This window comes from Pongo abelii, chromosome 2 (assembly GCF_028885655.2).
Source record: "Pongo abelii isolate AG06213 chromosome 2, NHGRI_mPonAbe1-v2.0_pri, whole genome shotgun sequence".
NCBI lineage: Eukaryota > Metazoa > Chordata > Mammalia > Primates > Hominidae > Pongo > Pongo abelii.
Window position 1 is genome coordinate 145,867,482 of NC_085928.1, and position 27,077 is coordinate 145,894,558.

General features: G+C 39.4%; 1 protein-coding gene across 5 annotated transcripts in view; it reads right to left on the reverse strand.

Annotated features, from left to right (window-relative positions):
* Positions 1 to 27,077, reverse strand: part of STAG1 (STAG1 cohesin complex component) — a 406,617-nt gene that overhangs the window by 47,022 nt on the left and 332,518 nt on the right. For all 5 annotated transcript variants that reach the window (XM_024244311.3, XM_063722218.1, XM_063722219.1 and 2 more), the window contains one exon: positions 16,878 to 16,958. In XM_024244311.3, coding sequence (XP_024100079.1) covers positions 16,878 to 16,958 — 81 coding nt within the window. The remainder of the gene's footprint in view (positions 1 to 16,877; positions 16,959 to 27,077) is intronic.

Sequence of the window (27,077 nt, forward strand, 5' to 3'; positions counted from 1 at the left end):
GTTACTCTGATTCTGCTAAATTAACTCTAGGAAACTCAAATGAGAACAGATAGCTGTCAACTTGTAAACCTTCCAGTATTCAAAGGAACACTGTTCCACTGTTAGTACCTAAATTAGTGCTTTGCATATAGTAGATATTTAATAAATAGTTACTGAACGAAATGTTGGTATACTTAATATGGATGTTTACCACAATCCTAGGGGCAACTTATAATGTCCTCATTTCATCAAACAATAAATAATTATTGGGTTTTTAAGAAATGATGCTAGGAGTTACTAATGTTCCTTTACTCCCTCAGATTTCTTGATTAGTATGTAAGAAAGTCTAGGGAATCAGCCATCTTAGGAGTTGGAGGCAAAAGATTCCTTTAAAGGTTGAGCACAAAGCAAATGTGTCTTATGTAAAATGATTACTTCCCAAAACATCTGAAGAGTAGTACATTTAATACCACAAATAAGTAAGCAATCTACTGATGAACTAATTAACAGTAGTATTTTAAGAGACAATGGAAATGTGAAACAACCAAGGAAACAGAAGAAATTAAAGGCTTTCTTTTTTTTTTTTTTTGAGACAGAGTTTTGCTTTTATTGCCCAGGCTGGAGTGCAATGGCGCTATCTCGGCTCACTGCAACCTCTGCCTCCTGGGTTCAGGCGATTCTCCTGCCTCAGCCTCCCGAAAAGCTGGGATTACAGGTGCCCACTGCCACGCCCAGCTACTGTTTTTTTTATTGTATTTTTAGTAGAGACAGGGTTTCGCCATGTTGACCAGGCTGGTCTCGAACTCCTGACCTTAGGTGATCCACCCGTCTCGGCCTCCCAAAGTGCTGGGATTAGAGGCATGAGCCACCACGCCTGGCCAGGCTTTCTTTATTGTTATTTTTTCCTCTTGTTTCCAATGGGGATGGACTAAAGACCTTCTTTAGCAATAAAGTTTGGCCTAGATTTGGATGCAAACTAAATATTATTTGAGTGCTCAAGAAAGTTAATTTAATTGTAACTGTATTCCACTGAGAGAATTATACATACTGACAGATTTGGGTAAATGAGCACAGATATTGTATACTTAACAAAGTTAGCTAATCTCTTAGAGTAAATCCTTTGAACAGTTGGGAAGAGAATTTAGGTTCCTGAAAATTTCAGAACTCAGTGCTTTTATTCATCCACTTCATGATGTTGGCCTGTTACTATATTTCATTTCATTTAAGTAGTGGGAATTATGATTTCCAAGACTGTGATTTTGCTCAAGTTGAGGAAGGCTGCCATTACTGGGTCATGTGATAGTAAGTATCTATAAATTTTCAGGGTGTTATATCAAGATTTTAAAATTAGTTCAGGATTTGCCAATTTAAGACTCCAATAGTAAGAAAACGAAGAAGTCTCATAGAGTTAGCTTTAGTCTTAATGCCCCTTAAAGAACAACAGATAATATTCAAGAGAAAAAGAAAAAGAAATATAAAAAGATTTGGAATAGGGCAAATTATAAGAGCTTGTTCTAAATAGGTGAAAATTAGCACATTTACTATGAATTCTTTTAAAATATAAATCACTGCTTTTTAATTTGAAAAAAGTTACATTCCTCATATTATGGATACTGTCACTTCTCATCTGCTATAATAGCTGTAATTCATTATGAAAAAAAGTAAATATGCTTAACTTACTTCATTTTATCTGGGCCAGAATGCAATAATAATAAAAGTTAACATTTATCCACACTTACTACTTGCCAGGCACTAATCTAAATTTTTCACAGATTAACAACTGATCCTTACAACTGTGATAGGTATTGGTATTATCACTCCCACTTTACGTATAAAGAAACAGGCACGGCCAGGTGCGGTGGCTCACACCTGTAATCCCAGCACTTTGGGAGGCCGAGGTGGGCGGATCACGAGGTCAGGAGATGGAGACCATCCTGGCTAACACGGTGAAACCCCGTCCCTACTAAAAGTACAAAAAATTAGCTGGGCATGGTGGCATGCGCCTGTAGTCCTAGCTACTCAGGAGGCTGAGGCAGGAGAATGGCATGAACCCAGGAGGCAGAGCTTGCAGTGAGCCAAGATCGCGCCACTGCACTCCAGCCTGGGCAACAGTGCAAGACTCCGTCTCAAAAAAAAAAAGAAAAAAAAAAGAAACAGGCACAGAGATGTTAAGCAACAGGCCCAAAGACACACAACCATTAAGTAGCAGAGTGAAATAACAAAAGCAGTCTGCCTCCAGACTGTGGTCTTAACCAGTATGCTATAATGACTCTTTAATATGATAAAATTAATATGTGGCAACTTGCAGAGACAGGCAGCATTATGAAAGTAAGAAATTTGGCTGGGTGTGGTGGCTCACGCCTGTTATCTCAGCACTTTGGGAGGCTGAGGTGAGTGGATCACCCGAGGTCAGGAGTTCGAGACCAGCCTGGCCAACATGGCAAAACCCCGTCTCTAATAAAAATACAAAAACTGCCGGGTGTGGTGGCACATGTCTGTAGTCCTAGCTACTCCGGAGGCTGAGACAGGAGAACTGCTTGAACCTTGGAGGCGCAGGTTGCAGTGAGCAAAGATTGCACCATTGCACTCCAGCCTGGGCAACAGAGCAAGACTCCGTCTCCAAAAGAAAAAGAAAAAAAAAAAAAAAGAAATTTGAGGCCAGCCGTGGTGGCTCACACCTGTAATCTTAGCACTTTGGGAGGCCAAGGTGGGTGGATCACTTGAGGTCAAGAGTTTGATACCAGCCTGGCCAAACAGGTGAAACCCCATCTCTACCAAAAATACAAAAAATTAGCCAGACGTGGTGGCATACGCCTTTAGTCCCATACTCTGGAGGCTGAGACAGAAGGATCACTTGAGCCTGGGAGGCGGAGGTTGCAGTAAGCTGAGATTACGCCACTGCACTCCAGCCTGGGCAACAGAGTGAGACTCCATTTCAAGGAAAAAAAAAAAAAAGTAAGTAAGAAATTTGAAAGTTGAATTACTCAAATATATTTATATATAAAAAAGCCAGTTAACTCACTAGACACTGAAAAAGAATAATACAAGAACAAGATATGCTGATTATACAAACTGTCACTTTAAGAAACTAAAATACAATGGAATTTTACTTCCACAAATCCCCTTTCTAGTCAGATTACCTGGATTATAGGAGTGGGAACTGAAGCTAATGGGTGAATACAGAAGAGTCATCTATGCTATTTTATCTCACTTCTCTTAGTTCATATAAAATGTCCTTATATTGATGCTTCCTTTCAAATTTCTTTTTCCTAAATGAAACCAATATTATATCTTATTTTTAGAAAGCAGCATGGCATCAAAAGCACTTTTTCTGGCTGGGTGGGGCAATTCACACCTATAATCCCAGTACTTTGGGAGGGGGAGGCAGGAAGAACGCTTGAGGCCAGGAGTTCAAGAACAGCCTGGGCAACAAAACAAGACCTGTCTCTACAATATATCAGCTAGGTGTGGTGACATGCACCTACTATAGTCCCAGCTACTCAGGAGACTGAGGCGGGAGGAACTCTTGAGCCTGGGAGATTGAGGCTGCTGTGAGCTATGACCGTGCCACTGCACTCTGGCCTGAGCAACAGAGTGAGACCCTGTCTCTACAGAAAACCAACTTTTTCCTAGAGTAGCTGCGGAAAGGAATTCAGATGCCTCGAGGAGTAAGATCACACTGAGATGTAAATCATGATATCTTGGTTATATTTTGTATGCATTTTGCAAGTAGCTTTATTAGATTGGCTAAGGTTTTAGCTTCCTGGTAGATCTAGTGAAACCGAGAATTAGAAGACTGAAACCTACATATACCCATATATAAAAGGGCTAAAATAGTTTCAGTTTATCAGTGATCTACTAACCAAGATAAGAGGAGAAACCTCTTAAAGAGACAGGGTCTCACTATGTCTCTCAGGCTGGAGTGCAGTGGCACAATCATAGCTCAATGCGGTCTTGACCTCCTGGGCTCAAGTGATCCTCTTGTCTCAGCCTCCCAAGCGGCTGGGAATATAGATGTGTGCTACCACACCTGGGCTAATTTTATATTTTTTGTAGAGACAAGGTCTTGATATGTTGCTCAGGCTGACTTTGAACTCCTGGGCTCAAACAATCCTCCCACCTCAGCCTCTCAAAGTGCTGGGCTTACGGGCATTAGCCACCATGCTTGGCCAAGAAGAGAAACGTCTTTCAACAAATTAAGTTGACGTTTTTAAAATACAGTCTTGGCCGGGCGCAGTGGCTCACGCCTGTAATCCCAGCACTTTGGGAGGCCGAGGCAGGCGGATCACAAGGTCAGGAGTGCGAGACCAGCCTGGCCAATATGGTGAAACACCGTCTCTACTAAAAATACAAAAAAAATAGCTGGGCATGGTGGTGGTGCATGCCTGTAATCCCAGCTACTCAGGAGGCTGAGGCAGGAGAATTGCTTGAACCCAGGAGGCGGAGGTTTTGGTGAGCTGAGATCGCGCCATTGCACTCCAGCCTGGGCAACAGAGTGAGACTTTGTCGCAAAAATAAATAAATAAAAATAAAATAAAATACAGTCTTGTCAGCAAGATATCAACAATGAAGAACCCCAAATATGGAAGGCACAATTAAGATGGTGAATTTATCATATAAGCTATATTAGAAAGAAGCTTTCCTAAAGGCACAAAGGCTCAAATTTGACATCTGAGGAAGAAAAAAGATCTTTAAACGTAGACTGACCCATAACAGCAAACTATATGATTACAGTCAGTGAGGAAAGGTAAGGGAGTTTAATTCCTATACACACAAAAACAGAAGTATATAGATTTTAAATGTGTGATTCCTTTTAATTTTCTTCCACAATAGTAGCCAGCACTACAGGCACACACCACTACACCTAGCTAATTTTTTTTTTTTTTTTTGTATTTTTTTGTAGAGACCAGGTACCACCATGTTGCCCAGGCTTTGTTCCAAAATTTTACGTGGCTAGTGGAGAACCAAATTTAGTTGTGTTTTCATCCATAACTATGAAATACTGTTAACATAATCACAGAAAATGAAGCCATGGAAAAACTAATTAGTAAACACATAAAACTTTAGCTCAACATTATCTGACAAATATAGATTTTTGGAATGGGCAGAAATAAACAGTAAAGTAGCAAAACAAGGACCTAGACCAGATAAAAATTCTCCGAATACAAAAATAAAGCCTGCTAAAAATTTAGTGATCAATTTTCATGAAGAAAAGAAAGCACAAAACTAAACTTCTGCTTACCCAGAATAGGCAAATACGTTTTTCTAACTGACAAAGTTTGGTAAACAAGGCCAAGAAGTTAACTTATTAGGCCACTGGTTGGCAAACTTTTTGTGTTAAGGATCAGATAGTAAATATTTTAGGCTTTGCAGTCCATACGGTCTGGATCCAACTACTTAACTGTCAGTGTAGCATGAAAGTAGTCCTAGATAGTACATAAATGAATAAGCATGGTTTTGTTCCAATAAAACATCATTTACAAAAACACATCAGGTCAGATTTGGCCCATGGTCTGAAGTCTGCTGAGCCTGTTCTGAGCTATAAAGATCTTTGTAGACAAACTGTATTATGTTTCTTTGTACCTACCACAGTGACTAATATATAACAAGGCTCATTAAATTACTTTTCACCTGAATTAAGTCATTATCCATACTATATATAAAACAGAACTAAATTCATTCACTTGGAACAAGTGACAAAAAGAACAAGACACAAAAGGCCCCACCCTTGTAGAAAGGTAAACACTATGCTGTATTTCTGAGATTGTTTTCTTGTAAGAGTAATTGCTACTGGCAACTTTCTTCAGAGGGATAGGGGGAGAGTGTGCAACTTTTGTGAATATACAATAAAACGACTATTGGATATTTAAACCCCAAATATAATACCTAGTTTTCAGTGTTGTTGCTGCTCTTGGCGATCTGAATCCCCACCTGCTGACTCCTGCCATTGCCTCAAAGGCTAATCCACTTATGATCCAGGAACCCTTAAGCTGCCTACTGTAGTTCCAAAACATCTTCTGATTTCTTTCCTATAGTATACAAAGATGAAGGAAGCTAAAGAAGGAGTCAGAGGAACAGGGGAAAAGCAGTGACTGTTAGGACCAAAGTGAGAGACTTGAATTCCCAAATTATCCCAAAAATTCAGATGGAGGACTAAATCTATCAGGCTGTATCCCAAACCTACACTACCCATCAAGTATGTTTATGTACGCCCATAGCCTCAGGCAAATAGTTCAATAGTTTTTTGGTTTGGGCAGGGGAGAAGACTACAAAAACAAAGATTAGGACTGTGATTTAATGCCAACAAAATAACATTTACTGTTAATTCAAACACTTCTTTCATCTTCTCAACAAATCTATCCAGCAGTGAGTATCATTCTCATTTTATGTATCAGGAAAGTGAAGCTGAAGGTGAAGTACCTTGCTTATCTTGCCACAGGTGGTAAGAAGTGGAGTAAAAATTCAAACTCAATTTTAACTCCAAAGACCATGTTCCAACACACACAAAAAATGCTGGAAACAGAAGAACTGGGAGCTGCTTTTTTTTTTTTTTTGAGATGGAGTCTCGCTCTGTTGCCCAGGCTGGAGTGCAGTGGTGCGATCTTGGCTCACTGCAACCTCTGCCTCCTGGGTTCAAGCAATTCTCCTGCCTCAGCCTCCTGAGTAGCTGGGATTACAGGCACGTACCACCACGCCCAGCTAATTTTTATATTTTTAGTGGAGACAGGGTTTCACCATGTTGGTCAGGCTCATCTTGAACTCCTGGCCTCCAGATCCGCCCACCTCGGCCTCCCAAAGTGCTGAAATTACAGGCATCAGCCACCGCACCTGGCAGGGAGCTACTTATATAGATAAATTGTGTAAGCAACAAGAAGTCATTTAACAAACAACTAGTAACTGTTACTTATTAGGAAAAACAATTTTTAATGAAAAATCTACTGTAGTAAGGAAAATGCATTACTGTACCACTTAGGGGATATTAAGCAGGATAAGATACCCATTTCTTTTTTACTCAAATAAATAACCTGACAGGAAAGGAAACTTCTTTTATCATTAATTTTGGTGGAGGAAATCTCAAATCTCTGTACTAGAAAGTGTTATGTTTTGTCTAAATATTCTTTTTTTACATATAATAACTTTAAAAAATAGAGATGGGATCTCACTATATTGGCCAAGTTGGTCTTGAACTCCTGGCCTCAACCAATCCTCCTGCCTCGGCCTCCCAAAGTGTCTAAATATTCTTAATATTGTTTTAGGCTTCTGATAAGCTTAGTGAAAACATATTTTACTTGTAATACTTGTTATTTAGAATTAATCATCTTGGTCCTGCCTTGTTACTTAGATCATGAAGTATTAAATGTCTTAAGAAGTTTGGATATTTGTAAACGAGGCTACTGTCTCTTAATAAGTAAAAACAGCATTCACTGGGGACAGGCTAGTGAGGCTAGTGAGGCTGAGAAGTGAGGCTTATGCTTTATTTATTTATTTATTTATTTAAAAATTTTTTTTGAGACTGAGTCTCACTCTGTCACCCAGGGTAAAGTGCAGTGGCGGGATCCCCACCTCCCAGTTCAAGCAATTCTCCTGTCTCAGCCTCCTGAGTAGCTGGGACTACAGGCGCACACCACCACACTTGGCTAATTTTTCTGTATTTTTAGTAAAGATGGGGTTTCACCATATTGGTCAGGCTGGATTTATTTATTTTTATCATTATTCTTTTTTGAGATGGATTCTTGCTTTGTCACCCAGGCTGGAGGGCAATGGTGCCATCTCAGTTCACTGCAGCCTCCACCTCCTGGGTTCCAGCAATTCTCCTGCCTCGGCCTTCCAAGTAGCTGGGATTACAGGCGTGTGCCACCACACCTGGTTATTTTTGTATTTTTAGTAGAGATGGGGTTTTACCATGTTGGCCAGGCTGGTCTCAAACTCCTGACCTCAGGTGATCCGCCCGTCTTGGCCTCCCAAAGTGCTGGGATTATAGGTGTGAGCCACCGCACCTGGCCTTATGCTATTTTTTTTTCTTTTTTTTTTTTGAGATGGCATCTCTGTTGCCCAGGCCGGAGTGCAGTGGCATGATCTTGGCTCATTGCAACCTCCGCCTCCCGGGTTCCAGCGATTCTTCTGCCTCAGCCTCCCGAGTAGCTGGGACTAAAGGTGCCCGCCACCACGCCCAGCTAATTTTTTCTATTTTTGGTAGAGATGGGGTTTCACCACATGGGCCAGGCTGGTCTTGAACTCCTGACCTTGTGATCTGCCCACCTTGGCCACCCAAATTGCTGGGATTACAGGTGAGTCACCGCGCCTGGCCCCTTATGCTATTTTTAAAGAGAGGATTCCCTACCAGCAAGCAAGCTTCTATATCTAGGGGCTCAGGAATAGGGCTGCAAACACAACATGGTACTCTTAATGGAATGCTGAAACCATGACTTGTAAGTTATTTTCTAAATTGAAGATATTTATTTCTGGTTTTCAGAGAATTTTAAAATATTGGGTTGAATATAATTTTGGAGAAGTTCTGAATTTGGTATGAATAGACACCTACTTTTACATTCCAGATTCTTTTAAATGAATATTCTGGGAGCTGAACATGAAACGGATATTAAACAAGACCTGTATCTTTCTCCTCTAACTTTTCTAGACCAGCCAATCAGGCACTTGTGATTGGACATAATATTAACAGGAACACATGTATTAAAGAACAACTCTGGAGTCATGGAACGACCAAAAGGAAAGGCTTAGAACTAACTAATGGAACAGAATTTCCAATAAATAAAAGGTGGGGGAAAAGATTCTCTAAGAAAAGAAGTGAAATAAAATGGTTACATGCGACTAAAAATTTGTTCCTGCAAGGATCACTATTATTTCTCACGCTTGGCCCCACTCCCTTCCTCTCAAAGCAGCTAACTCCGCAGATAGGGAGTTGCTATCTGTATTTTGTTATTACAGGAATTCCGGGCCAGGACTCTAATGAGCTATCTCTTGCTCACTGCTATTCTGAAGGAATGGGGAGGGAAGAGGAAAGAAAGAGCTACAGAAAGCAGCCTGTAGATTTTTACACATCTGAGCCTACTTCTAACACATTTGTAGGAATGCATGTTTGTGGGAAGGATAGCAAGGTTAAACATGTCTACTCATGGGGCTTGGCCACTATCAGTCCCACCTTCACCCTTACTGCTCTTTTCTCCAGTCTGTTTGCAGGTCAACAAGTTGGAATTTTCAGAGGAGAACCTTTAGTCAAGACAGTGATGGAAGGACAAATTTTACAGCTAAATACCTCAATAATAATTGGACTTGTAGCTACCTAGGGTATATTGACTTTCTTTGACATAAAGGATTTGAAACAGGGTGAGGGTCCAGAGGTAGGGATGTTTGGCCCAGGCCCTCCCTATTGCAGTCTAGAATAGAAACAGGCAGGGTAAGGCAGAGAGAGTAGCACAAATATAAGACTATAGAAAGCAGGACAGCTCCTCCCAGGAGAGAAAAAAAAAAGGATAAATTCTAGATCCGCAGGCCAAAGAACGTAATATAGGGCATTACTTTAGCCCTCTTTTTTTTTTTTTTTTTTTTTGAGACAGAGTCTCACTCTGTTGCCAAGCTGGAGTGCAGTGGCATAATCTCGGCTCACTGCAACCTCCACCTCCTGGGTTCAAGCGATTCTCCTGCCTCAGCCTCCCAAGTAGCTGGAACTACAGGCGCGCGCCACCATGCCCAGCTAACTTTTGTATTTTTAGTAGAGACAGGGTTTCACCATGTTGGCCAGGATGGTCTTGATCTCTTGACCTCGTGATCTGCCCGCCTCGGCCTCCCAAAGTGCTGGGATTACAGGCGTAAGCCACCATGCCCGGCCCATTTTAGCCCTAACTCTTATTTGCCTGGCTCTTTAAATGTCTTTGTATATGTCCAGAAGGAGCTGAAGGAAGAAGGATGTTTTCTGCTACAAAGAAAAAATGAAGGTTACTTCCACAGGACCAGCACTAGGGGGCACTGGAGCAAAGTATACTTAGCATGACCTGTAAGATTGCCCCAGAGTTTCCAACTCTGGGAATTAGGGGAACAGAGGAAAACCTATTGGTGAAACCCAGTGCACTTCCATTTCAAATAACGATCGAAGCTTTTTCTTGATATAGTCTTCTCATAAACTTCATTTAATAGTGTTTACTGTTGAGTTAAATTATAACTTGAATTTAAACTTCAATTATAACTACCATTCATAATCTCCTGAATGAGTGTTTATGACAATAGAAAAGAAAAAAAATTTTTAGAAAAGTACTCTTTAAAAAGCAATTTGGCAGTATGCATCAAGAACCTTAAAAGTATACACAATCATTGACCTAGCAATTCCATTTCTAAGAATATAATACAAGATGAAACAATGAAAAACACAGAACAAGCTTTTTGCACCAGAATGCCCATCATCGCAGCATTAATTTTATTAGTAAAAATATTTAAACCCAAATATCTAAGAGCGGAGAGAGGTAAAATAAATTACGGTATAGCTACACAATAGATTATGCATATATTAAAAATATTATCTATAAACTTTTCTTAATAACTGAAGAAAATGTGTTAATTGAAGAGAAGATAAAAATTGAAAGTACATTGTAATCTCAATAAAATTACAAATATATTAAAGAAAAAGTACTAAAGAAAATACACCAGGCTGGGCGCAGTGGCTCATGCCTGTAATCCCAGCACTTCGGGAGGCTGAGGCAGGTGGATCACAAGGTTAGGAGATCGAGACCATCCTGGCTAACACGGTGAAACTCCGTCTCTGCTAAAAATACAAAAAATCAGCCAAGTGTGGTGGCATGCGCCTGTAGTCCCAGCTACTGGGGAGGCTGAGGCAGGACAATCGCTTGAACCTGGGAGATGGAGGTTGCAGTGAGCTGAGATTGTGCAACTGCACTCCACCCTGGGTGACAGAGCCAGACTCCGTTTCAAAAAAAAAAAAGAAAATACATCACCAAAATATTAACAGTGGTTATCTACAAGTGGTTAAGAGTCAGTTTTATTTTGTTTATATTACTATTTTTGTATTTTTTCTTTTATAATGAGCATATGCTCAAGTAGGAGAGCTCAAATTTATGAGAACAACTCTACCTTGTATTTTATAACAAAAAACAAGCATATTTTATTAATAAAAATATGTGCCCTCTTGAGAGATTTAAATGTTTCTATAACTGTATAAATGATTACAGAAAGAAAAACAAATAATGGTTGGCTGGCTTGTTCCCTCACTATCTAAATGACCCATCTCATTTTAACATTTTCTCAACAAAATAAAACAAAATTACTTTACGTAACAAACTTTCAGCTTGCTTCTAAATGACCAACATTACAGATATTAAATACATTTAACATATATAAAAATCCCAATATCTACCATACTACATTTAAACTTCAGGAAAAAAATTAAGGGGAAAAAATGGATAGAGTTTTAAGTGCATTATCACAGAAGTCCTCCATATACTGTTAGTCCTGGCATTACAAACTGAGCCAACTTTTGTAAAAATACAAAAATTAGCCAGACATGGTGGTGGGTGACTGTAATCCCAGCTACTCAGGAGAGGCTGAGGCAGGAGAATCATTTGCACCTGGGAGACAGAGCTTGCAGTGAGCTGAGATCATGCCACTGAGCTCCAGCCTGGGCAACACAGCAAGATTCTATCTCAAAACAAACAAATGAACAAACGAACAAACAAAATGTAAAACAATAAGGTAATGACAACAACAAAGTCCCCTCCTACGCTTCATCTTTTTTTTTGTTTGTTTTTTTGAGACAGAGTCTCACTCTGTTGCCTAGGCTGGAGTGCACTGGTGTAATCTTAGGTCACTGCAATCTCTGCCTCCTGTGGGTTCAGGCGATTCTCCTGCCTCAGCCTCCCGAGTAGCTAGGACTACAGGCATGTGTCACTACACTTGGCTAATTTTTGTATTGTTAGTAGAGACAGGGTTTCACTATGTTGGTCAGGCTGGTCTCCAACTCCTGACCTCAAGTGATCTGCCCACCCTGGCCTCCCAAAAAGTGCTAGGATTACAGGCATGAACCACTGTGTCCAGCCTGAAACATGGATTTTTCTTTTTTTTTGAGACGGAGTCTCGCTCTGTTGCCAGGCTGGAGTGCAGTGGTGCAATCTTGGCTCACTGCAACCTCTGCCTCCTGGGTTCAATCGATTCTCCTGCCTCAGCCTCCTGAGTAGCTGGGACTACAGGGACAGGCCCATGCCACCACGCCCAGCAAATTTTTGTATTTTTAGTAGAGATGGGGTTTCACCATGTTGGTTAGGATAATCTCTATCTCTTGACCTCGTGATCCGCCTGCCTTGGCTTCCCAAAGTGCTGGAATTACAGGCATGAGCCACTGCACCCAGCTGAAACATGAATTTTTAAAGTTTGCATGTGTCTTAAAAATTCATGCTTTTGAAGATTATCACTTAGAGAACCATTTTAAAATTACAGACAGAACTGATGTACGATGACTACTAAATATACCTTGGACTTTTAAAGAAACTACCAACAACTTCAAAATGAGAAGAAATAACTTGAGAGACAAATACCTAAGTAAGAAAAATTCCACATATGCTATAAATGCACATAAAACTATAAATTGTAATCAACTGAATAAAACACATAAAAGATGCTGCAGCATTCCTTCTGGCATAAAGAAATTCAGTGGGTCACACCTGTAATCCCAGCACTTTGGGAGGCTGAGGCGGGTGGACTGCTTGAGTCTAGGAGTTTGAGACTAGCCTGGGTAATATGGTGAAACCCCATCTCTACAAAAAATATAAAAAAGTAGCCAGGAGTGGCCGGGTGTGGTGGCTCACACCTGTAATCCCAGCAATTTGGGAGGCGAAGACAGGCAGATCACCTGAGGTCGGGAGTTCGAGACCAGCCTGGCCAACATGGTGAAACCCCGTCTCTACTAAACATACAAAAATTAGCCAGGCATGGTGGTAGGCACCAGTAATCCCAGCTACTTGGGATGCTGAGGCAGGAGAATCGCTTGAACCTGGGAGGCAGAGACTGCAGTGAACCAAGATCATGCCACTGCACTCTAGCGAGACTCTGTCTCAAAAAAAAAAAAAAAAAAAAAAAAAAAAAAAATGTAGCCAGGCATGGTGGCACACACTTGTAGTCCCAGCTACTTCAGGGGCTGAGGTGGGAGGATCACCTGAGCCCAGGAGGTTGAGGCCACAGTGAGCCATGACAGTGGGCAACCAGGGTGAGACCCTGTCTCAAAAACAAAACAAAACAAAATCAGTTCTGGTAACAAAATCTGCATTGCCAATGAAATATGTAATATGACTAATACAAAAATAAAACTATCTTTTATTAGGAGAATGTGTCAGACAAAAAAGGCAAGGAATTTCAAAATAATTCTGCTGTAAAAAGATTAAAAAATAGAAAATATTCGAAGAAGTCGATTGAAGAATAGAGATTCTTATTCCAGTTATGGAATATAGTTGTAAAAAGACAAAATTTAGGCTGGGCACAGTGGCACACACCTGTAATCCCAATACTTTGGGAGGCTGAGGTGGGCGGATCACTTGAGGTCAGGAGTCCGAGACCAGCCTGGCCAACATGGTGAGACCCAGTCTCTACTAAAAATACAAAAAACCCGGGCATGGTGGCATGCGCCTGTAATCCCAGCTACTTCGGAGGCTGAGGCAGGAGAATCGCTTGAACCCGGGAGGTGGAGGTTGCAGTGAGTCAAGATTGCACCACTGCACTCCAGCCTAGGTGACACAGTGAGACTCCATCTCAATTAAAAAAAAAAGACACAATTTAAATTATTAATAGATTTACAAGGAGGAATTAACTATCAATTATGCTGAATTTTTATGGAATAACATATTCGAAATTTACTATATGCAATAATCAATATTTAGCCAAAATGCAAGTACTCAACAAAAATGATGTCTGTGGGAAAAAATATCTAAAACTCAATCAGAAGGGTGAGAATAAAAGCAACTGTGTAAAATTATTAAACCCTTCCTATCAAATTTTAATATATAAATTCAATATCCTTTGACTTTACCATATTAAAGAACATTTCAAAAAAAGACAAGAGGCTCGCTCTGTCACCCAGACTGGAAAGCAGTGGCAAGATCTTGGCTCACTGCAATCTCTACCTCCCAGGTTCAAGCGATTCTCGTGCTTCAGCCTCCAAGTAGCTGGAATTACAGATGTGCGCCATGATGCCCAGCTAACTTTGTATTTTTAGTAGAGACAGGGTTTCACCACGTTAGCCAGGCTGTTCTGGAATTCCTGACCTCAGGTGATCCGCCCACCTTGATCTCCCAAAGTGCTAGGATTACAGGCGTGAGCTGCCAGGCCCAGTGTAACACAGTTTTTTTTTTGTTTTTTTTTTTTTTTTTGAGACAGAGTCTCGCTCTATAGCCCAGGCAGGAGTGCAGCCGTGCGATCTCTCTGCTCACTTCAAGCTCCACCTCCTGGGCTCCAGCCATTCTCCTGCCTCAGCCTCCCAAGTAGCTGCAACTACAGGCGCCTGCCACCACACCCGGCTAATTTTTTTGTATTTTTAGTATTGACAGGGTTTCACCGTGTTAGCCAGGATGGTCTCGATCTCCTGACCTTGTGATCCACCCACCTCGGCCTCCCAAAGTGTTAGGATTACAGGCGTGAGCCACCGCGCCTGGCCTTCTTTTATTTTATTTTTTTTGAGACAGTCTCGCTCTATCGCCCAGGCTGGAGTGCAGTGGCATGATCTCGGCTCACTGCAACCTCTGCCTCCCGGGTTCAAGTGATTCTTCTGCCTCAGCCTCCCAAGCAGCTGGGACTACAGGCGCCCGCCACCACACCCAGCTAATTTTTGTATTTTTAGTAGAGACAGGGTTTCACCATATTGGCCAGGCTGATCTCAAACTCTTGACCTTGTGATCTGCCCGCCTTGGCCTCCCAAAGTGCTGGGATTACAGGCGTGAGCCACCGCACCAGGCTGTACCACAGTTTTAAAGTGGCTTTCATTATTAATAAAAGGTTAACTGTTATTTTTGTTTTTCAAGACTGAAATTACTAATAAAAGAGAAAAACCAAGAGGCTAACCAATATATTACCATTCTTCTAATTAAAAAGAATTTAAAAATCCTACTACTTTCTAAATGCAGAGATCCTCAATTACTCAGAAAGGAAAAAAAAATTCTTACTCTGAAAAAATAACACTCCATAACAAGCTGTTGGTTCTATATGCAAATGCTTTAATCATCTTTACTGGTTAAACAGCTTGTTTTGTTAAGAGGAGAAACACAAACATACTAATATCTTTATTTGGTTCTTTATCAAATGTTTACTTCTTAGTCATGTTCAGGCCTCTCATTACATGAACAACTGAAACATTTATTTTATATTTGTGTCAGATAATTCCAATGTGAAGTATTTTTTGTCTGATTCTCTTCATGGTTGTTTTCATGAGTGATATTTTTGTTGTGAGCTCATTTTGCTTAAGGTTTTACTTGTGGAAAATTCTTTAAGGCAAGTTCCTTCAGAAGATATTTAGATTTGATTCTGTTAGGTGGTTGGGGATACCACCATGATAGAACACTTAATCAAAATCTCAACTTTTTTTCTTTCTTTTTTTACCATCAAAATAGTATGAATTCAGGTGAAAACCTATGCAAAAGCTAAGTCATAAACTTTCATGGGAGATTTATTTTTCCCCATTTTAATCAATGACAAATTTTAAGACAGACTCTTTTCCTTATAATCCCCCAGCCCCTGAAGGAAACTGGAGTGGGTTTATTTCTAGTTCACCCCTGTGGAAAGAGCAGGTCGTTAGGATCCCAAAATTATCTGGGAGATGTGCCCACCTATGAGACATTCTATCCTGGATGGACCTTGGACTGTACATTGGAAACATCCTCAAGGTAAAGCAGGCTTCAGTGCTCTTTTGCTTTCTTGATCTTACTTTCATTTAATCCCTAGCCCACATTTTTCTTTCTGTTTTGCATGGTCATGGATACATTAAAACTCAAAAAAAAAATTTACCCAACATTTTAAGTTGTTTTTAACTTCAAGAGGGTTGTTCACTTTGTGTCTCTAGGTATATACTACTATCTTTCAATGATGTTATTCTTTTTTTTTTTTTTTGAGATGGAGTTTTGCTCTTGTTGCCCAGGCTGGAGTACAATGGTGCGATCTTGGCTCACTGCAACCTCTGCCTCCTGGGTTCAAGAAATTCTGCTGCCTCAGCCTCCTCAGTAGCTGGGATTACAGGTGCCCAACACCACACTCGGCTAATTTTTGTATTTTTTTTTTTTTTTCCAGACAGAGTCTCACTCTGTCGCTCAGGCTGGAGAGCAGTGGCGTGATCTGAGCTCACTGCAACCTCTACCTCCCAGGTTCAAGTGATTCTCCTGCTTCAGCCTCCCGAGTAGCTGGGACTACAGGTGTGCACCACCATGCCCGGTTAATTTTTGTATTCTTAGTAGAGACGGAGTTTCACCATATTGGCCAGGATGGTCTTGAACTCCTGACCTCAAGTGATCTGCCTGCCTCGGCCTCCCAAAGTGCTGGGATTATAGGCATAAGCCACCGTGCATGGCCTCAATGTTATTCTTGTTAATAGCATGTTACCTATCAGAGCTCTTGTGTCTACTAACAGTGATTTTACACAAGAAGTTTTAATCTGTGTGTGTGTGTACATATATATACACACACATAACTATGTGTCTTTTGCTTGAAGATTTTGGCTCTTCCCAAAGAGGTAAATGTATACTTACTCATAAGATAAACCAAGAACTGGTAATAATCATATATTTTATTAAATATTACAATAATTTATATTATACAATGACTGATATTAGTAAATTATTAAATAGTTAAGCAAGGTTATTATTTCAGTAATAACCCTTCTGCCTACAGAAACTCTTACTTACTTTGGAAGGAGAACCATCAGTAATTTTCACCAACTGCCAAAGAATCGAATAATGGGAACACTGCAGTGCTTGCACGACTATCTGTATCAAATGAAAAAAAATTTTTTTAATGAAAAATTCAAAAAAATGAGATCATCTGTTTGCACCATGCTAAGATAATATTTATCACAGTTGTTATTTTATAGTATAGCTTCAAGTCTAAATTTTTGTATAATTAATGAGAATATATAAAATACTTGGTTAAAAAGGACAAACCAATATATCAATCTGGAGAATAAAGACACAACATATGGGAATAAATACAGATTGAAATAGCACTATGTTTAAACAAAAATGTAGTGTTATGAATATTTTACTTAGTCAAATTTTTAAAAGGAGACTGATGAAATTATTTTTATCCAAATTTTATGGTTGAAATAACTGAATCTAAAATATTTAACCACATTTTATAAGAAAATTTCTACTTGTTTTAAAGTATTTTAATGTGAAAATAGTCATATCAAAAATACATTTATGAGTATGAAACTTAATGAATATAAAACAAAAATACCTGTGTAACCACCACCCACATCAAGAAATAAAACATTGCCAGCATCTCCTCCCAATATAATTATCTTTCTTCTCCCAAGGGCAACAGTTATTATGGATTACTTGGAAATTGGTATATTTTAATTACCTAAGTCTGCATTCCTAATTTTTTACGCATATCATTGAACAATACATAAATGTAATCATACAATATGTATTACTTTGAGTCTGACTTTTTTCATTTATGTTTCAGATTTATTGATGTTGCATGTACCTAGAGTTCATTAGTTTTTAGTTCTGTGTAATATTTAGAATACTCCCTATTCATCTATCATTGATAAACTTTTACACTGCTTTGAGTTTTAGGCCATTATGGATCATATTGTGATGAACATGCTTATATATGTCTCTTGGTGCACTCTGCATGCAATTTTTCTAGGGCAGAGGTTTTCAGAGTTTTTAGTTCTCAGGATCTCTTTATACTCTTAAAAGTCACCAAGAGTCCCGAAGAGTTTTTCCTTATGTGGGTTACATCTCTCAATACTATCATATTAGAAACTAAAACTAAGAAATGTTTATAAAATACTTATTAATTCACTTAAAAATTTATTACATAACAAATAATAAAACTTTCTGAAAAGAAACAAACTTTTTTTTTTGAGACAGGGTCTCTCACTTTGTCACTCAGGCTGGAGTGCAGTGGCGTGATCACGGCTCACTGTGGCCTCAGCCTCCCTGGCTCAGGTGGTCCTCCCACCTCAGCCTCCCAAATAGCTGGGACTACAGGTATGCACCAACCACATCTGGTTAATTTTTGTATTTTGAGTAGAGGCAGGGTTTCGCCATGATGTGCAGGCTGGTCTCAAACTCCTGGACTCAAGCAATCCACCTGCCTTGGTGTCCCATACTGCTAGGATTACAGGTCTGAGCCACGGTAACCAATTATCAATAAATTTTCTTTTTTTTTGAGACAGAGTCTTGCTCTGTCACCCAGGCTGGAGTGCAGTGGCGTGATCTCGGCTCACTGCAAACTCCACCTACCGGGTTCAAACAATTCTCCTACCTCAGCCTCCTGAGTAGCTGGGACTACAGGCGCACGCCTGACTAATTTTTTCGTATTTTAGTAGAGATGGGGTTTTGCCATGTTGCCCAGGCTGGTCTCGAACTTCTGAGATCAGGCAATCTGCCGACCTCTGCCTCCCAAAGTGCTAGGACCACAGGTGTGAGCCACCACGCCCGGCCCCAAAATAAACTTTTTTTTTTTTTTTTTTTTTTGAGACGAAGTCTCGCTTTGTTGCCCAGGCTGGAGTGCAATGGCACCGTCTCGGCTCACTGCAACCTCCGCCTCGCCTCCCGGGTTCAAGCAATTCTCCTGGCTCAGCTTCCCGAGTAGCTGGGATTACAGGCGCCTGCCACCACGCCTGGCTAATTTTTGTATTTTTAGTAGAGACAGGGCTTCACCATGTTGGCCACACTGGTCTCGAACTGTTGACCTCGTGATCCGCCCGCCTCAGCCTCCCAAAGGGTTGGAATTACAGGTGTGAGCCACTGTGCCTGGCCTCAAAAAAAATGTTCTAAAGGAAAGAATATTTATTAAGAGTAGCACTGTTTTACATTTTTGCAAATCTCTTTAATGTCTGTCTTAATAGAAAACAACTGAATTTTCCTATCTGCTTTGCATTGTTACAATATATTGTTTTCACTGAAGTATATGAAAAAAATCCAGTCTCACAAAGTAGTTTGGGAAAAGAAGGTATAGTTTAATAACCTCTGTAGATAACATGAATATTCCTTGCTATGACACAAATACTCCACCTGTACACTTGCAAGAGAATGAGAGTGTAAAAAGGAAATAACATCTTGATCTTATTGTAAAAATAGTTTTGACTTCATGGACCTCTCCTGGAAACCCCCCATGAGTTCCCAGGCCACATTTTGAGAATATCAGTATTATTAGGTATGCTTTATTGCAGTAAGATACATCAAGTATTCAAACAAAAATGTGGTAAAAAACCTATCCAAATTGGAGTTCTCTTTTACGTTGTAATCTTTAATCAATTTTACCTTCCTAAATTCTGATATTTGTCTCTCTGGAAAATAGAGACAAAATTCTATTCCTGATGCTCTAAGAATAGGACTTCTGGATCATACAGTATGTGTATGTACAATGTTATTAGATATTCTGAAACTGTTATTCAAAGTGTTTGTATCTACTAGTCATTGACAGTTGCTGTGTCTTCACATTTCTACCAACACTTGGTATCAGATTGCTTAAGTTTGGAAATTCTATTACATATGGGTAGTGGTTTTAATTTACATTTCTCTAAATACAATGAGGATGAGCACCTTTTCAGTTTTTGAGATGGAGTATTGCACTGTCTCCTGGGCCTTGGGTAGGTCTTTTACTGCATTTTTGTACACAAAATGTTTACTACATTTTTTGAATAAACGATGTATCTTTTTGCAATAAAGCATACCTAATACTGATATTCCTTTATTTTATTTTATTTTATTTTATTTTTATGTTTTGAGATCAAGTCTTGCTCTGTCGCCCAGGCTAGAGTGCAGTGGTGGGTTAAGCGGTTCTCCTGCCTCAGCCTCCTGAGCAGCTGGGATTAGAGGCACGTGCCACCACGCCTGGCTAATTTTTGTATTTTTAGTAGAGACAGGGTTCACCATGCTGTTCAGGCTGGTCCCTAACTCCTGACTTCAGGTGATCCACCCACCTTGACCTCCCAAAGTGCTGGGATTACAGGTGTGAGCCACCGTGCCCACCCAATATTCCATTATTTAATCAGTAAATTTATCTTGTGTCACTATTATCTTCCCCACTTGATAAACTACAAACCATAAAGGTAAACATACGTAGATAATAAGTTAAAAGGGAAATCAATAAGTAGAATGCTGCAGGAACTAGTTGAGAGTTAGAGCTGATTTTATTTTTTTAATTTTTTTTTTTTTTTGGGATGGAGTCTCACTCTGTCACCCAGGCTGGAGTGCAATGGTGTGGTTTTGGCTCACTGCAACCTCCTCCTCCCAGGTTCAAGTGATTCTCCCGCCTCAGCCACCTGAGTAGCTGGGACTACAGGTGCGTGCCACCACACCCGGCTCATTTTTGTATTTTCAGTAGCGATGGGGTTTCACTATGCCGGCCAGGCTGGTCTCGAACTCCTGAGCTCATGATCTGCCCACCTCAGCCTCCCACAGTGTTGGGATTACAGGTGTGAGCCACCGTGCCCAGCCTAGCTGATTTTACTTTAAAACATTTTCAGGTTTCAGGCCAGGCACAGTGGTTCACATCTGTAATCTCAGCATTTTGGGAGGCCGAGGCTGGTAGATCACCTGAGGTCAGGAGTTTGAGACCAGCCTGGCCAAGATGGTGAAACTCTGTCTCTACTAAAAATACAAAAAATTACCGGGCGTGGTGGCACACACCTGTCTCAGTTACTTGGAGGCTGAGACGTGAGAATCACTTTAACCCAGGAGGCGACGGTTGCAGTGAGTCGAGATCATGCCACTGTACTCCAGCCTGGGTGACAGAGTGAGACTGTCTAAAAAAGAAAAAAATAATAATAAATTTTCAGGTTTCAGATCACTCAAGCAAAAGATACTTCCAATGTGCCTACTTGAGACTGACAATAACTCTTAAGAATTGGAAGTATGAGGAACGACCTGGTCCTGGGTGCAGTGGCTCACGCCTGTAATCCCAGTACTTTGGGAGGCTGAGGTGAGTGGATCACCTGAGGTCAGGAGTTCTGACCAGCCTGGCCAACATGGCAAAACCCGGTCTCTACTAAAAATACAAAAATTAGCTAAGCATGGTGGCACGTGCCTGTATTCCTGGTTACTAAGGAGGCTGAGGCAGGAGAATGGCTTGAACCTGGGAGGCAGAGGTTTTATGAGTCAAGATCACACTAATGCACTCCAGCCTGGGTGACAGAGTGAGACTGTCTTAAAAAAAAAAAAAAAAAAAAAAAAAAAGAAAAAAAGAATTAGAGAAATAAGTGGTGCGCTGCCTTTGGTGCAACATTAATGAGATGATGTCAGGATTTTATTAAACATAATTAAATGATTGACTCACGTCAGAATGCAGAAAATAGACTACTGGAACACTGTCAAGTTATAAACATTAGTGCTAAAAAAAATCACACTAATACACTAGAAGATGTTCAATGGTCCTGAGATACCTTAAGGTAAATTCTAAATTATAATATTAAGTACAATAATAATGAGGTCTGAATGGAAAAGATAAGATTTAAAAAATTCCCTTGAATTTGAAACAACCTTATCTGTTAAATTACTCGAAGAGTGATATATAAATTAATAGTAATCAATGGGAAATTAAGCTGGCAAAGAGTAACGTTGAAGAAGAATTGCTTTATTTTGGTTATGTCATTGTCCTACTTATTATAAATATCACTTCCTTTCCTTCTACTTTTCTACTATCCTACACTATAAATATTTCAGGCTGTTTCATACTTTTAAAGAAGTTTCTTGTCGGGTTATGAGGAAACAGAGACACTTGGTCATCCCATTACCTGTTTCAAATATAGAATTTCCATTCTAATCTGTTTCACACATTGGTATTCCTTTTAAGTTTACTTTTAAAGGGACTCCACTGCATTACCTTAAAATAAAAAGCTTGCTCTTATTGACTGGGAAACATTCTGCTTTCTCACAGACATAATTCTATAACAATATAGCTTATCAGACACCATTTAGAACTTCTCCTATCAAGCTTCACTCTTAGCCATTTTGATATTTTGTCCTCCACACCAGCAATGTTATCCTAACTTGTCCAGAAATCATTATTCAGTAACTTCATCTTTCTGGAGGACAAATGAAACAAGAAACAAGGAATAAAAAATTGAAAAAGGCAAAAGCCACTGTTGCAACCTTGAGTACCATAGTCCTTCCGCCTTTGATTAACATTGCTCTGAGCCTGGAGAGGATCATCAAATGACAGCAAGTCATTATTAGTCTGATGACTAATAATTTCTTCCAACCCACCTTCTCTGTCCTCCTGTTTCCATGAGGCAATGGTGTTCCTAGGAGGAAACGCTAATGTGTATTGTACATTTCTAGGCAAATTAACAAGTAGGAGTGCCTTTTCTATCTTTCTATCTTCTCCTGTCTGCCAAGACACCAACACCCCAGGAAAGCTTTGGTCCCTGAATGACTGGGGAGAGCAATAACACCCTACTTCCCCTAATGATACTTTTTGGTTATGGGTGTGAGAAATAAATTTCTATGTGTTAAGCCACTCAGATTTTGAAATTAATTGATTATAGCAGCCAGCACTACTTTAATCAAAATAAAATTGTTATTAGTCCCTTTCCTTAATAGTTCTTTAAAAGAACTATACCTTTTTATCTCTGACTAGCTGGCTGAATCAGTGAGAATCATTCAGCTTGTGGCTAATGACAGATATCGCACATCTTGAAGATTAATTTTCTAATTAATATAAAGCTTCTGGAATGTTTAAGTTTAGAAAACTGAGTTTACATGGAAAATAAAGTCTGAATTAAGACTAGAGAATAATAGTAAGGAAAATAATTATGCGTGTGTGTGTGTGTGTGTGTGTGTATATATATACATGCATATTATCCACACCTATAGGACATGTTTAAAATCCTAAAAATCCACGTAATGACAGTGGAAAATCTGGGCTCTTCTATTTTTCTGTTGGCAAGAGACCTTAAATAGAAGGAGGCTCAAACTTTTTAGTGGACATGTGCATGATAAAAGAGTGAACTAAACTTAATTGTGTCTGATAGCCAATATTGGTCTATCATTTTTAGACTGGGTTAATATGAGCAACAATTAACATCCTCTTCAAAAAATGAACATTTAGATGCAAATAAATAATCAATATGGCTTTCCCAAAGAGGATATAAGGCTGGCAAATAAATAAACACATAAAAAAACATCTTTTTTCTTTTTTTTTCAGACAAAGTCTCACTCTGTTGCCCAGGCTGGAATACAGTGGCATGATCTCGGCTCACTGCAATCTCTGCCTCCCAGGTTCAATGAATTCGTGTGCCTCAGCTTTCTGAGTAGCTAGGATTACAGATGTGTGCTACCATGCCCAGCTAATTTTTATACTTTTAGTAGAGACAGGGTTTCACCATGTTGGCCAGGCTGGTCTCAAACTCCTGGGCTCAAACAATCCGCCTGTCTCGACCTCTCAAAGTGCTGGGATTACAGACGTGGGACACCGCGTCCAGCCTCAACATCTTTAGTATTAGGAAAAATATGTTAGGCCAGGTGTGGTGGTTCATGCCTGTAATCCCAGCACTTTGGGAGGCCCAGGTGGGTGGATAGCTTGAGCCCACAAGTTCAAGACCAGCCTGGGCAATGTGGTGAACCCCGTTTCTATTAAAAATACAAAAAATTAGCTGGGTGTGGTGGCAGGTGTCTGTAATCCCAGATTGTGCCACCGCGCTCCAGCCTGGGCAACAGAATGAGACTCTATCTCCAAAAAAAAAAAAAAAAAAAGGAAAAATATGTTATAAGCATGATGAGATACCACTATATACTTAGAAAGATGGCTGAAGTAAAAATTATCAAGTACCAGTGATGACACACAATAACTGAAGCTCATACATTGTTAGCAGGAATGCAGAATGGTAGAGCCACTCTGGAAAATGGTTTGACAGTTTCTAATAAAGTTAAATATATAATTACCATAAAACCTAGCAATTTTACTCTGGGGCATTTACTTAATAGAAATGAGTACTTATGAATTCAGACAAAAATTTGTATACAAATGTTCATGACAGACTTAATTGTGATAGCCAAATGCTGGACACAACTCAATGTCCTTCAGTAGCCGGATGGATAAAGCAAACTGAAGTATCCACAAAGTGGAATATTACTCAGCAGTAAAAAGGAACCAACTTTGACTCACACAACTTGAATTAATCTCAAAAACATTACTTTCGGGAAGACATTATGCTCAGTGAAAGACATGCTCTCAACAGTTACATGCTGTATGATTTCATTTATTTGGAAATCTTAGAAAGATGAAACTATAATAATGAAAAACAAATCACTGATGTCCAGGAGCTTCAGTTGGGGTGAGCGTATGACTATAAAAGGATAGCATGAAGAAGTCTTCTGGGATGGTGAAACTGTTCTGTATCTTGATTATGGTGATGACTACAAAAATCTAAACACATTAAAATTCATAAAACTGTACATAAATAAAAAAATTAGTCAATTTTGCTGTATAATAACTCAAAATAATATGGCAGAGTAAAATTCACTGTAACATTTTTAAGGAAATATTAAGAAATACACAAACACTGATGCAAATCCTCAGTGATATAAAGTAGCAAACAATTAAGTAAAGAGAAAAGATTCATAAATTCTAGGAAATGGGGGATTGATTATCCAATCAATGTACCGTATTATTAGCAGGATGCTATATCATAAGTTATAAAAATAAAAAATATCATTAGAAGCGTGAAAAACTCAAGTAGAAAATTCAAGCAGTAAAAGGTTAACTTCCGTGATTAAAGAATTAAAAGATTTCCCAAAGAATGGATTACGAAGCAGGCTAATGCATGTTAATCCTTGGCAATTCAAGACTCTGAAATTTTATTGTCAAGCTTACATATAAATTCAAAATATTGGAAACAAGGAAGTGTAAAAAGAAAAATCACACATTAACAGTGTGGTGTAGAGATTATATTCTCTTTTTGCAATCTCTTTTTTTTTTGAGACGGAGTTTTGCTCTTGTTGCCCAGGCTGGAGTGCAGTTGCACAATCTCAGCTCACTGCAACCTCGGTCTCCCAGGTTCAAGTGATTCTCCTGCCTCAGCCTCCTGAGTAGCTGGGATTACAGGCATGTGCCACCATGCCTGGCTAATTTTGTATTTTTAGTAAAGACAGCATTTTGCCATATTGACCAGGCTGGTCTCGAACTCCTGACCTCAGGTGATCACCTGCCTCAGCCTCCCAAAGTGCTGGGATTACAGGCGTAAGCCACTGCGCCCAGCCTCTTTCATTAATGTTTTATACTTTTCAGCATACAGATCTTGCACATACTTTGTTAGATTTATACCCAAGTATTTCATGTTTTTGGCATTACTGTAAATAATACATTTCATAATATTTCATTTTTCAATTGTTCATTGCTAAATAATTGTTTATTTTCTTGAGACAGAGTCTCACTCTGTGACCCAGACTGGAGTGCAATGGTGCGATCTTGGCTCACTGCAACCTCTGCCTCCCAGGTTCAAGTCATTCTCATGCCTCAGCCTCTCAAGTAGCTGGGATTACAGGTGTATGCCACCATGCCGAGCTAATTTTTGTATTTTTAGTAGAGACAGAGTTTCATCATGTTGGACAAGCTGGTCTCTAACTCCTGACCTCAGGTGATCTGCCCATCTCAGCCTCCCAAAGTGTTGGGATTACAAGCATGAGTCACTGTAACCGGACTGTATTTTAATTTAAAAAGCATTAGACAGGAGGCTGAGGCAGTGGAATTACTTGAACCCAGGAGGTGGAGGTTGCAGTGAGCCGAGATCGCGCCACTGCACTCCAGCCTGGGCGACAGAGCAAGACTCTGTCTCCAAAAAAAAAAAAGCATTAGATGTGCATGGTAAAATATCCAACAGTATAACTGGTGTACAATTCAAATTAACTTTCTTCCTCTAGTTTTCCACTGAGAAAGCCACTGTTCATAGTTTCTTATGAAACATCCAAAAATATATTTCAACTAAATGTATGTATATATAAATCTTCTCATTATCCTTTATCCTGCTGTATTTAACTGGTTCTCTGTAGATGAACATGTAGAATGTTTTAAATTTTAAATATTCATAAATGCTACAATGAACATATTTGCATCTATGCCTCTGTACACATATCCAAGTATATATTTATAATCTAAATTCCTGGAACCACAAATCCTCAGAGAAAGGTATGTCCACTTTCAATTTTGATAAGAGATTGGCAAGTAATCTACACATAGAACAGTATTTGAGAGTAGTCAGGTTTTTTTTTAAAAAAACATTATCAGAGTTTCTCATGGATACACATAGTTGAGAGCTACTGTAACAGAACCTAGAATGGAGAGAGGGTGAAACTGAAGTTACTAAAACAGAAAGGTTCTGATGTGATCCACAAAAGAAAGTATTAGGTTGGTACAAAAGTTACTGCGGGTTTTTTTTTTGCCATTAAAAGTAATGGCAAAAACCACAATTACTTTTGCACCAACCTATAAGGGATTAAACTAAAGATATGGTAGTAGGGCTAAAAGAGTATGGCAAGAAGATATTCAGAGGGTAGAATTTATAAAAAACAATCAAGAGCCTCATGAGATTAAGGATTGCTTGTAGCACACCATTATATCCTCAGGACTTGGCACTCAAATGCATTTTTGGTAAATAATGACAAGGTAGACAGCAAGTAGGATGTACAGTGTGTGTGCTGATGAAGAAAAGGGAGGCATTAACCTAGATTCATGTCTTTTTGACTTATAAGTCTAGACAGATAAAAAATGGATAGAAGAATACTAAAAGGTTTTGATATAGGATGATCAAGGAATAATCAGTAGTATGTAACTAAAATAATTTCTAAGCTCAGTCATGGAAATAAGTGTGTAGTCTTCTAAGAATAGCATGACTCTATCAATATAAATAACATAAATAGTAAGTCACAAGC